The sequence below is a fragment of the Pseudorca crassidens genome, chromosome 16 (assembly GCF_039906515.1).
Source record: "Pseudorca crassidens isolate mPseCra1 chromosome 16, mPseCra1.hap1, whole genome shotgun sequence".
NCBI classification, from domain to species: Eukaryota; Metazoa; Chordata; class Mammalia; order Artiodactyla; family Delphinidae; genus Pseudorca; species Pseudorca crassidens.
In genome coordinates, this window is record NC_090311.1 from 17251218 (window position 1) to 17263639 (window position 12422).

The 12422-nt window shown below is 47.1% G+C and overlaps 1 protein-coding gene across 41 annotated transcripts in view; it reads right to left on the reverse strand.

Annotated features, from left to right (window-relative positions):
* Window positions 1–11151, reverse strand: part of TCF7L2 (transcription factor 7 like 2) — a 197718-nt gene extending 186567 nt beyond the window's left edge. For 39 of the 41 annotated variants that reach the window (XM_067709372.1, XM_067709375.1, XM_067709374.1 and 36 more), the window contains exons 1-3: window positions 10409–11151; window positions 10065–10131; window positions 9731–9855 (exon numbers count right to left, since the gene is read on the reverse strand). In XM_067709372.1, coding sequence (XP_067565473.1) covers window positions 9731–9855; window positions 10065–10131; window positions 10409–10597 — 381 coding nt within the window. In that variant the 5' untranslated portion in view covers window positions 10598–11151. The remainder of the gene's footprint in view (window positions 1–9730; window positions 9856–10064; window positions 10132–10408) is intronic. The other 2 variants (XM_067709394.1, XM_067709392.1) reach the window with 1 other exon arrangement.
* Window positions 11152–12422: the final 1271 nt, after the last annotated feature.

A 12422-nucleotide genomic window follows, 5' to 3' on the forward strand; every position in this document is an offset into this window, starting at 1 on the left:
TGGCAGGACAAAGTCAATTTCACCTTCACACACACCAATCTAACATCCCCAAGTAATGCAACTCCCCTCCTCAGGTATCCAGGCACACGGAATAACCGCCACCAGCTCATAAATCCACACAGTACAAGCTCCAATCAGCTCTTCACTCCCAGCCAGTACCCACTGCGTTGGAGAGATTTTCAGCTTAAACACTTCCCCCCAGCAACAGCGACGAAGACAATTTTCTCGTTTCTCCTTTGGGTTCCCACCCCCTCTTTTCCCAAATACTCTTTTCTAAAACACACCCTTTAAATACTGCTTTTTCCATCCCTGGAAAACACAGAGATGCCTTGTTCATTATAGTCTAGCTTTTTAAGACAAACATAAAATACAAGGACCCGGTAAAAACTTGGCATTCTAAACTGGAACAATAGTTTATTTATATCTCCGTAAAAAGCTAGAAGAAAGAACAAGAGAGGGTTGACCCTTTGTGCTTTTGTTTGTTTGTTTGTTTGCTTTTGGAAGATGAGGGGCGCTTGAGAGATCTTAGGTGGCGATCTAAGGCTCATCTGAGTTCAAGAACCAGGTTCCCCCAGGCCTGGACTCTTGGGACCACCCCTGCTCTTGGCCACCTGCAGCACTGCACGTCATTTCCGCATCCAGCAACTGGACTCTTGTACCCTGGGTCCGCAACACACCCTCACCGTGGTTCCCCCCTGCCCCGCCCCTCCCCAGGCACCCTGAAGCAGTACCACATGAGAACTCCAAGGTACTTTTCATGTCCTCTTTCTGTGAAACTCTCAACAAAACAAACCTTCCCTTCCTGTGTGCTTGTTTACAGTGGCCAAGCCCACCCAACCACCCATCTGAACACCTCCCGGTGACCCAGCCCCCTCTGGTCCAGAGGAAGAGCCATGGAGATGCGCTGGTGCTCAGCACAGCCTTGCCTACATTTTCCAGCAATTCAAAAACCAACATTTTACGATCAACCACCTCCCTTATCAAGAAATCCTATCTTGATTTCTCTCATTTCATTTCTAATCACTACTACTGGCCCTAAATTTGATGTTTCAGATACAAGACATCAGAGATAGCCAGGGATGGGAGAAAAGGGAAACAGCTTTTTCAATCACAGAGATCTCATCCTCAGAGGCGACTAAAAATCTTGAAACACTACATTGGGTTTCCAACTTCCAGTAGGATGAAGATTAATTTTGTATGCCTATTCATTCCACTAAATTGGGAAGAGTGGGGAGCATTTGCTGTATTTCCAGTTTTATGAATCACCAAGCTTTCAATTTAAAAAAAAAAAAAGAAGAAGAAATTCAGATTCATTTCCTAAACGGTTTTGGTTTGGGGGACTTTTTGGTCCACCTTCCTCTCCCCTGTAGCTACCACCGTGAGGCACTTGAAGTTTAATTTCCATGTCATTAGCATAAAAGGCAGAATAGAGGCTTAAATATCTAAGACTTTTTCTTAAGTCACCAGTCATTTTGCAGGACAGAGACAGCACCCTCAGCCCTATGCTGGGAGCCTCTTACATTTAGTGGGAAACTTCTGATCAGGCCTTTGGGTGCCTGCCCGCCCCCTTAAAAGATGCCAAGGGGACTTCTAACTTCCACAGGGAAGGCAAAGCCAGCACTGACTGCTAGGTACGGAGGCTTAAACATTCCTGCAAAGATCCAGACACAGAACATCTGTACCCTCCTACAACAACAACTTAACAAAGGCAACCCCTTTTCACTTCCTGGCATTCTCCTTCAGAAATTCTGCTGCAACAAAACACATGCCTTTAGACACAGGAACAATCTCTCTTACTGTCTCAACGTTCCATCAAATGTCTATTTACCCTCATTAATTTTTTCTTTTCTTTTCCTCAACCTGAAACCATCAGCTATGAGTCAGAGAACGATCATTAACTTTTACAGCTTTCATACACATCCACCTACTCACATTTGGGGAAAGAAGTATTGACTTGCAACACTGCCTGAGACCAAAATCCTCTAAGAAGAAAAAAAAGGGGGGGGGGAATCACTTCAATAAACTTATATCTATGGGTCTATGGGGGATGCTACATTCATTGTTTTTCCACTTTGTGCTGCAGTCTCTTGCAAAAAAAAAAAAAGAAAGAAAGAAAGAAGTTGAAGTCGAACTTGGTTATGGTGATGGGCATTTCTGGATTGGTTTTTTTGAGGGAAAATTAGATGATTTTCTTTAAACATCAAAACATAATTACATTTCTTAAACTGTTTGGGAGAGGGGAGAATAAAGTGAAGCAAGTTTCCTGCTCTTGTCCAAAACACATTTCCAGCATATAAAAACACGTGGGCTAAAGTGCTGAGACATGTTCCTAACACAGCATTTTTCATTAAAAGTTGCTACACTAACACTCTTAAAATGATGCCCCATCATTACTCCACTTAGCAGTCACAGGCTGCACACTCATAACGAATTAATTTGCATTAATGTGGGTTTCATGTGTCCTTCCCTGGGTATGCCATTGTGATTCAGGCTTAATAAAACTGACACGACAATAACATAGTGCCTTTTATTTCACTTTCCCAAACCAACCAACCCACCCAAAGACCCACACAAATCCTCTCGATTTTTTAAGCATTTTGCTAATATATTTAGTACATCATAATTGGTCCAGCACGCAAGAACCTAGTTATCTTCTCAGTAAATATTTATAGCATCACTCTTTCCCATTCATTCTGCATTTTCTTAGAGAATCTCACTGTAGCCTACATCTGCAATTCATTGACTTTACAATTTACCACATGTTGGGATGGGAGAGGTCTTAGCTCCATTTGAATCACTACACAAATATGCAAGTGATTTATCGGTTTCAAACTAAAGACTGCAAGAGAAGGACTCCACTTTTCCTGAACATTACTTCTTCTGGCAGACCATGAACAATTACAGTTCGTACTAATTAAGCTCTGTAAATGTGCTGTGCCTTACTAATGTCTACCAGGCCTCAAATTTATTTTCATGATGCCAAACTTTAGCAAGCAATTTTAACTCCTTCAGAGCTGATCCCACTAGTAACCATTCCTTTCCCCTGTAGATCGAGCTGTTTGGGGCTACTTCATGACCAAAAAAAAAAAAAAGAAGGAAAGAAAAGAATAAAATATTAGACATATTACCAGCCTGAAATCAGATGTGCCCAAGGAAGAAAAAAACCTATCCTGGGAAAACCGAAGAACACCAGGGCTGATAACCCGTTCAAAGATCCCACAGCCCCATCTTTGTAATGAGCTGTTAAGGGATTCATATCTGTCCCTGAGGGCTAGTAAGTTTCTGCATTCCATTGATTAGAAAATAAAACCTTTCAGCCTCTGTCTTGAAGTCTGGGTTGGATGGAAGGAAGGCTCCGGCCAGCAAGGACAGCGCGATCAGCTCCTACCCCCCTCAACAGTTACCCACACACCTCAGAATCCCACTCCCCCTTTACCAGGTGGTCAGTTTGTAACACACACACTAGAAAGCCCACTCTTTTAAGAATGAATTAAAATCAGGAGGATAACTGGCCTTCTCTGTCACATCGGGGTCTTGACCGCAGATGCCCCATCCCCAGCTCCTCACACAATAACTTACATGAAAGACTATCTGCTGCTGGATAGAGCTCTTTGGGTGGAAAGTGGATTGCAACCAGTTTTTACTGAGCTGAGCCATATAGTTGCTAATAGCCACCCCCCACCCATGGTACTTCTACCTCTCGCTAAGAAACTTTTAATCCCTAATTTCAATCAAGCCATTTCCTCATGCCCAAATCTCTGTCCCATCTTCTTACCCTTTTCTAATCTTTCTCAGGCAAACATTTATTCTTCCTCCCCTGCTACTTTTCTGTGCTTCCTCCCCCCAGATACCAGTGCACTTCCCCCAAATGAATGGCCTTCCCACTCCCAAGGTAAATCTGGAATTTTTTTCTCATCTATTAATTCTTTTAATCAACTCTCCTCACTCTGTGGCACTTTTTTTTTTTTTTTAAACCCTCACGTTAACTAGCGCACTCTGCAATGTGTGTATTTTCCCTTCCAGCTCAGTGGAACATCGTATAAATTAAAGACCCATCTCCCGTATCAGGTTTCTTTAAGTATTCTGGGAAATATGCACAATATAGGCAAGAGGGTCTCAAAAAAAAAAAAAAAAAAAACGAGAAAGAAAGGAAACAGGGAGAAGCCAGAAGAAAAGGAAAAAAGATGCAAACACCTAGAGCAACTTTGCTTTTGAAAAAAGGCATTTGTGCCGAGCCCCTCCCACCCACCCAACTGAATTTCCATTACTGAAAGTGCTCTTTATAAATGTGTGTAACAATAGCCTGGAGGAAAAGTACAAGTCGGCTGCCAAAGGAGGAGGGGGTGTCTGTCTCAGTAAGCTCAGATTCTAGGCATGGGGGTCAGAGGAGGGGAGAGGGCAGCTTTTGCGAAGGGGTCTCCACACCCCGCCCCCATCTCATTGCTTATAATTAGTGAGAGAAATCTGAGCTACTGCCAGTGTCTGCGGACCTTGAATATTATAAGGCCAACGTGGCGTCAAATATCTTAACATTCATAAGTGTTATGGGCTGTAAATAAAGCCTGTGGATTTATGACCCGGTGGCGCTTGCCAGCAAAGGACTGGGGCACATTTCTTTCAGCAGACCTGTCGAGGTGCAAGTTTGCCTTTGGTTGTAAAATTAACCATTTCCTTCACAAACGTGCTCAATTGTAAGTCAGAGTTGAAGATTTAGTTACACGGTTGCCAATATCCACTCCCAGAAGAAACTCAGACGCCCACAACACACGCCCCCTTCAAAAATAAAAGCCTCAAGAATTTGATTCACCCCGCTCCTTCTCAAAACTTCTGAAATGTGTCACCTCAAAACAGTTATAAATGTGGTTAAAGATATTATCTACTTCCACTCACCAAGACTAAAAAAGCTTACACCTACTTCCCTGGAAAGTGCTTATTTATTTGGCAACGCCATGTTTTAAAAAAAACAATAAAGGAGTAAATCACTCCTTGCCTGAAGTTTTGTCCCTTCCCCCAATATAATGTCATCTATTTCCTGTGTAGGAGAGAGCCTCTGCTAAATCCAGGTTGCCTCAGACTTAACTGCCAATAAACCAACTTCCACAGAACTTCCAGACAGCTGGGGAAAAGGTCCTCGGAGTTTTAGTCATGGTCCAGAAACACAGGTCCACACAAAAATTTGCAGCTGTCCTTTCTCTGCAGTGTATTTTTAATGTGATTCGGGGGCCCCTGTTGTGAAACATCTGACAAAATGTAAAATCCTCTTAGATACCTTCTAGTTTACCCCCTGTGCATGTGTAAGAGAAGTTGCACCAACATTTCTCCACCAAGAAATCTAGGCGCTTTTCGTATGCACGCAGGCACCTCGTGGGATGTGAGGAGGCATTCAAAACCTGGAAAGACTTCTACTGTAATCTTTAAAAGCACAGCCTCTGGTACAACTATTAAAATGCTGGTTTGCTAAAGCAAATATTTTTTTAATAGCGTGCAGAACTGCAGTTATCCTGCGCTGCTAACAGAACAGCATTCTTGATCTGCCAGCCCCCGGAAACCTTCCTGTAACTTTTTCACAGCTTGCTAAGAAACAGAGAGCGGACCAGCTTCCAGCAGGGACCCTAAATGAAATCCATATCAGTAAAATTAAAATCAAGGTGGAAAACTCCTAGCCAGAGCGGGGATTGTTTTCCTCCAAATCTTTTCTCAATCAGATAGGGGGCATCAGTGAAAGCTACTTCCCTTCAGCAGTCAAAAGTTTCCAAAAACACTTCTTCCAGATAAACACTCCAGCCTCCCGGACTGCCTCATAGTTTGTTTCTGGGGTTTCAGAAAGCTTTCATTTCAACAAACTGCAAAGCACTGGCATATTAAATTTATAATCATTAAAATATGACTTACTGGGTGAATGTTGAGCCCATAATCCAAACTGCAGACATTAAACCCCAACCTATAAAGATTAGCACGGAATTAATACTTTGCATTGAGACTGAAATCTAAACATGTTTGCCATAAATATTTCTGAAGGAGATGAAAAACAATTAGCATAAATACCAAAGAAGGGCAAGAACACCTGTTCTTTTTCAGGGCCATAAGCATTTTATTGTTCTCTATTTAAAATGTAATGACCTGTGTAATTACAGTAATATTACATTGTTATGTAGGGGCTTGGAATGTCACACTTTGAAAAGTGTTGTCAAAACAATCAGGGGTGAAGGTGGGGGGTAGGAGGACAATGGGGAAGGACCACCATTAACCCTTCACACTCCGAGGTCTAAATCTTTTGTATTAAGAAAGGATTATGCTGTTTGAGCGAGGAGAAAACATCCATTTTTCACCAGGCAGAAAGAGAAGCTGCTGCCCGGCTAAATAAAACCCCAATGAATAATAGGCCCCTCTTGGTTTCCTTTAAATGCTGGATTCCAAGTTCAAAAATGAATTCAAGATGCTGCTTATTTATTTGTTCAACCTAGTAGCAAACAGCTTCAGCTGAAAAGCAAACAACTTTGGATCAAAGAAGATGTGAAAGCTCTAATAATCAACCCCTTAAAAAGAATTTCAAACCTAACTGGAATTTCGGCCACCGTATCCCATATTCTCATTTGGCAGGAGGGAAAAAAGAAACGTAAAACTACTCTTTCCTATCTACTTTAATATGGTAACAGTATTCTTATCTTTGGTATATACAAATGTTACCACAATTCTAATATTTGCAGTTCTATCACCTCCCATCTCCTCAACCAGACCTCTCACCTTAATGCTTTTTTGTATTCGAACCTTTTTAAAAGCTGTTCCTATTACAGTATCAAAGGCTAAATTAATGTGATGGAGGAATCTTTTGTCATTTTAAAATAAAATTATTACTATCAAGCTTTATGGCATCTCCAGCAATTAAAGCATTATTCTTGAGATAAAATATTATTCATCATAAGCCCATCTAATGATACTCCTTAATTCTTTACATTCTTAAAAAGAAAAGCAGAAATCAGGAATCCAAAGAGTTTGCTTTTTAAAGGATGCAACTGTTTACAGGTACACTCATAAGTTAACAGAAAATGTAGCAAAAGAACACCACCACCAAGGAGGGTCCGGAAGAGAATAGAACATACAGCTAATTTGTCTTTACACCTTGCCCTCAAAAACACACTCTATGAAGCACTAAGAATTTCAGATGAGCATGAAAAGACCGCTATCTTGCCTATAGATTCCTTCGGCAGCTGTATCAAATCTGGAATTGCAAGCCGGCCCTCTGATCGAAGAGGTCAGGAGTGACACACAACAGCCTCTCAGCCTCATTTCCATGGCTCTACTTACCGGCTTAAATAACCTTAATTCTGGAGCACATCAGCTAACCCAGGTAACAGATAGTAGGAGGAAGGGCCTGTGCACACTAAAGATGTCTGTTGGTGTTTGACACGCAAATACTAAAACTGCCTCCTGACTTCAGAAATGTCTTCTCAGACTCCATCTGATGTCACAGCATCAGGCCACCCGCTATGTCCACAATTAAAATAACTATACGCCGAGGGTTCCTACGATGCCCACAGAGGGGACGGGGTTGTTGGGAGCCATCCTTTTCGCACCGGGAAATCATTTATTTACCTTTAACAATTTCCCAGTTCCCTAATTACAGCGCAACACAACTGTTGCAGTTTCAGGAGATCTTGCGGCAAGATTGCCAGCGGTCACAGGCAGGAGTTTGCAAAGAGTCAAGAAGGCCAGCAAGCCCACCATCAAAGCTCAATATTCAGATGGCCTTTCAGATGGCTAAGTGGATTTTAAAATAATACCAGAGAGGTTTCCATCGTAGGGGGAGGGGAGGAGAGTAAGAAATTCTCAGGGTTACTTTGGAATGTCGCTTGGTCGGCTTGGTTATTACACAAACTCTCCGATTCTGAGCCGAATACTCCCGGTTCAGGATGCCCACAGGCTCCCAAGAAAAATACAACGTAACCGGACAATGTTTCCCCTACAGCTGCAACCCCACTGCCCGGCCCCCGCCGCCTGAAAGAACTGGCCCTGAAGGAGGAGGTCGGGCTGAAATGCTCTCCCAGCTTCCCAAGCATGCAGAAGCCTGGGCGCGCGGGAGGGGGAGGGAGGGTAATAATTATTTCTCTTTCCTGGCCATAACAAATGACCGGTCTAGCATGCCCTTGCCATTTTTGCCAGGGCCCCAAAAAACAAGTCAAACCTGATAGTTAATATTTTAATGCTTAAAAACACTTGTAGATGTGATCGACTCCCGTCCGGCAAACCCTCGGCCATTAGCACCGAATCCACGGCTGCTGAACAGTGGGTGCACTATTTCAAATTGCTATCTCGAGTTACCGAAAAATAAAAGAAAACAGAAGAAGTGAGTGTAAATAAGAGGTAGGGGGACCAAACCAGAGAGGGTGCAAAATGACAATCCCGAGAAGCCGGGCACAAACGTTTAGAGATTGCGTCTAGAGATTCGTAATCCAGGCTTTTTAGAGGAGGGTGGGACGGGGGGAGGGGGTTCAAGGCGAGGGCAGGGGGCAGAGGCCTGTCGGGGAAGAGGGTGAGCCTTATTCACAAATGTCACGGGGGGGCGCGGGACGCACGCCGCGGGAAGCGCCACCCCCCCGGAGCCTGGCACCCCGCGCCTCCCTGGAGCCCCCAAAGTTGGGTGGCCCACGATCAGCAGCCCAATCCCTTGAAAGAAAGGAGCCCTCGGCCTCCCTCACCCTCTATACACCCTTGGGCCCCGCACAACCTGGTCTCTGGCCCCCCAGGGCCCACTGAGGGCCTTCTCGGAAGCTGGCGAGCGCAGATCCCGCTATAAACCCCAAGGCACCAAAATTCCCTAGAAATACATCAAGTCCGCTCGGAGGAGGCCATCCTGGCTCCATACAAACCAAAACCCGCGGCCACAGGGGCCTCTCCACCCCGCGCAGCCCGGGAAAGCCCGCAGCCAGCGCGCCGGGCAGCCGAGCCGGCCACGGCGCCCAGGGCGCTCGCGGCCCTGCGGGGTGGCCCCAGAAAAGGAAGCCCAGAGCCCCCAAGTTTGCAGTGGGACCAGTCTTGGAAGCGTGACCTTCCAGGGGAAAAGGGAAGGAGGGCTGAGAGCCAGCCATCGCCACTAGAAAGCTAAACAAATACGCGGCCGAAAGAGAAAGACGAGGCGCTTCTCCAAGGCCCCGGGCTCCGCGCGCCCGCTAGTTCTCAAGTCCAACGCCTGGAGGACAATCCACTGTACCCCGCGCGTCGGGCGCAGCCCATTAACTCAGTCCCCGGCAGCGGAAGCCAAAGGGTTAACCGGGGAAAGCCCAAGACGCCACAGAAGAGGGAAGGAAAAGAGAGAGAGAGAAGGAGAGGGAGAAAAGAAAGAGCCACACAGTCATCTTCCCAGGGTGAAGAAACAAACACCACCACCAAAGGGGGCGGGGGGAATCAGAGCGCAAAAAAAAGTTCTTCTGATTCCCCCCCAACCAACAAAGCCCTGCTTGGAAAGAAAAGTCTCCCCAACATCACGAGGCAACAAACTGAAAGCAAGAACATGGCGAAGTGCAAACAAATCCAGTCCACAAAAGGCAGAAAAGTTTGGAGAGTTTCGGGCTGCCTGGGCCACAAGAGGGGGAGGGGAGGCGGGGAGGGGAGGAGGCGGGGAGGGAGGGGAGAGGGAGGGAGGGGGCAGGGCAGGGCAGGGGCCGCATGCGGGGCCGGGCGGGAGGCAAGGGTGGGCGGTCAGCGGGCGGGGGCCGCGCGCGGAGGCACTTACGGTTCGGGCGGTGGGCGAGAGCGATCCGTTGGGGAGGTAGGGGCTCGTCAGGTCGGGGATCATGATGAAAGGGTAGCCGGGATACGGTGGCCCCTTAAAGAGCCCTCCATCTTGCCTCTTGGCCGCTAACATGGCGGGGCAGCGAGGGGACGGCGGCGGCCGCGCGGAGCGGGAGAGAGCGAGGAGAAACTTTTTAGAAAGTGCCCCAAGTGGCTGGGCGCCCCGGCCGGGCCGACGCAAGGCCCGGCCGAGCGGGGCGCGGGGCCCGGGCGCGCGGGGCGGCGGGCCCGGGGGACAGCTCCCGGCGGCTGCGGGGCGCGCGGGGCGTACTCACCTTCTTCCAAACTTTCCCGGGATTTATCTCGGAAACTTTCGGAGCGAGGCGGAGGCCGTCTTTCCGCCTTCCCGGAGGGGTGGAGGTGGGGAGGGCGAGGGGCAAACGCCACGCAGAGGGGGGAGATGGGGGAGAAAAAGAATCAGCGAGGTGGGGGGGTTTGGGATGGGAGAGAAAAACAGGGTTACAAGTTTTTGCAATGGTGGCACCACACGCACACGCCGCCCGCCCGGCCCCGCGGCGTCCCGCCGCCGCCCCCAGCCCCGATTTCTCCCCTTTAAGCAACATTTGCCAAGCCCAGGAAATAGATTAAGAACCCCGCCAGCCCGAGGGGCTTTTCCTACCTCGGAATCGGAGGAGCTGTTTTGATTCGTTTCTGATTCATTGACTAGAGACGATTTGACATCAGCTAAATCCCTCTCTGCCGAGGAGTTTTCGGAGCTCTTCTCCTCTTGCTCGCCCTCGTCTTTGAAGGAAATCAGTTCGTCGTTGGCGCCTAGGTCATCTCCTCCACCGCCGTTCAGCTGCGGCATTTTTTTCACCCACCAGCAGCAATTTTGGAAGAAAAATGAAGGAGAAAGAAAAGCCAAAAAAAAAAAAAAAAAACCAAAAAGTTTTGCCCCCCCCCCCAGAAAAATACTGCAAGAAAAAGACGAGTCCAAGGTGAACTTTTTTCTGCTTTGGGGTCTTTTTCTCCTGGGGAGGGGAAAGAGGGAGGAGGGGAGGGGAAGGGGGGGGAGATCTTCTGCACGCGTGAGTTTGGGTTTCTTTTTTCTCTTGTTCCCAAGGATCCGATCAATGTGCAAAAAAATAATAAATAAAAAAAGGGGGGTAAAAAAAAACACACCCACCAACAACAACAAGAAGTCAGATATAAAGAGCAAAGGGGGGGGAAGCCGAAGATACAGGAGGAGCTCGTGCCGCTCGGATTTGAGTGAGTTGAAGTTAGACTGAGAGCTTTTCAGTTCAAAGGCGGCGCTGATTGACAGATAGAAAAAGGGGGATCGAAATCCGGAGGAACGGAGTAGTCTGGGAGCGGAGATTATTGACAGGGAGAGAGGAACACACTCGCTTAATGAGATGCCGGGGGCGGGGCCGGCCCGGTGACGTCTGCATAAATAAACAGCCGGGGTGGGCGGGGCGGGGGTGGCTAACAATGATCCTTTCGGGCGCCGGGAGAGGGAGGAGGGAGACGAGGAGGAGGAGGAGGAGGAGAGGGGCGGGGGAGGGGGGGAGAGACGGAGGGAGGAGTGTGCAGGGGGAGAGGCCTGCGCTGAGTGTGTGCGAGCCTGGGAGTCTGGGCGAGGGAACGGGGACTCGCTCCGGGAGGGGGGTGGCTTCAGAAAGACAATGCGGAGTAGGAGAGGAGGGGAAGGGGGTGGCGACCGCGTCAGGAATCCGAGCCGAGGAAGGCGGAAGGAAAGCCCACTTGGGGGGCGGGGATGGGGTGAGGCCCAGAAAAAGTGCACTTTAGAAATATTAGAAATAAGTCTTAAGGAAGGGGAAAAGGAGGAGAGTATTGTGGGGAAGGGGTGCGGGCTGGTGTTTAGTGGTTAAGCCAGCAATGAAATCGGCCACCCTTGGGCGGGATATGAGAAGTGGTCAAAAAGAGAGATCAACCCTCCACTTTCAGAGAGCTTGGGGAAGTGGAGGGCTGGGCAAAGTTCCTGGTTATCTGCAATGAAAGAAACTATTAACCCACGAGGTCTTCCCTCCCCTTTCTTGTTTATTAATAGTGAATCATTTCATTAAATCTTAAGTCTCACTAGAATAAATATGCCAAGATGACTTTTTATCCAAAAAACAATCAAATACTGTAGTGTTTGTCAAGGGCATTAAAAATATCCTTAAGGAAAAATACATGATTCTTTTCAATGTAGAGTGTTGTTCTTTTTTTTTTTTTTTTAAACTGACTTTGGAGGTGGTAGGAAATAAGCTAGGATTCAAAGTCCTTTCTGACTTTGGAGGTGAAAAGTTTGGGCGTTAACACCGCCAGGGAAAATAAAACTGAAAGTTCACCAACCCTTGGGACCAGTGGGTCTGGAGTCTTTCTGGAAGGGGGTCTGAAATGAAATCCCCAAAAGACTGACCAAATAATCAAGATGTAGATGGCTCTGGCAGGAAATTGCTAACCCAGCTGATGCTGGAAGACCTCTGGGAGGAGATGGAAAACCTGAGGTTTGAGGCAGGTATTTGTTGATTTTTAGGCTCTCTCCTGGAGAGCAGATTGATTTGCTACAAAATGGGGAAGAAAATTATGTCGAAAGGGGAAAGGCCTGGGTCCCAAAACACCGTGTCCCTAGAAAATGGGGCAAGAACACTCATTTTCTTGCAAATATCCAACGAGAAGTGGACTGG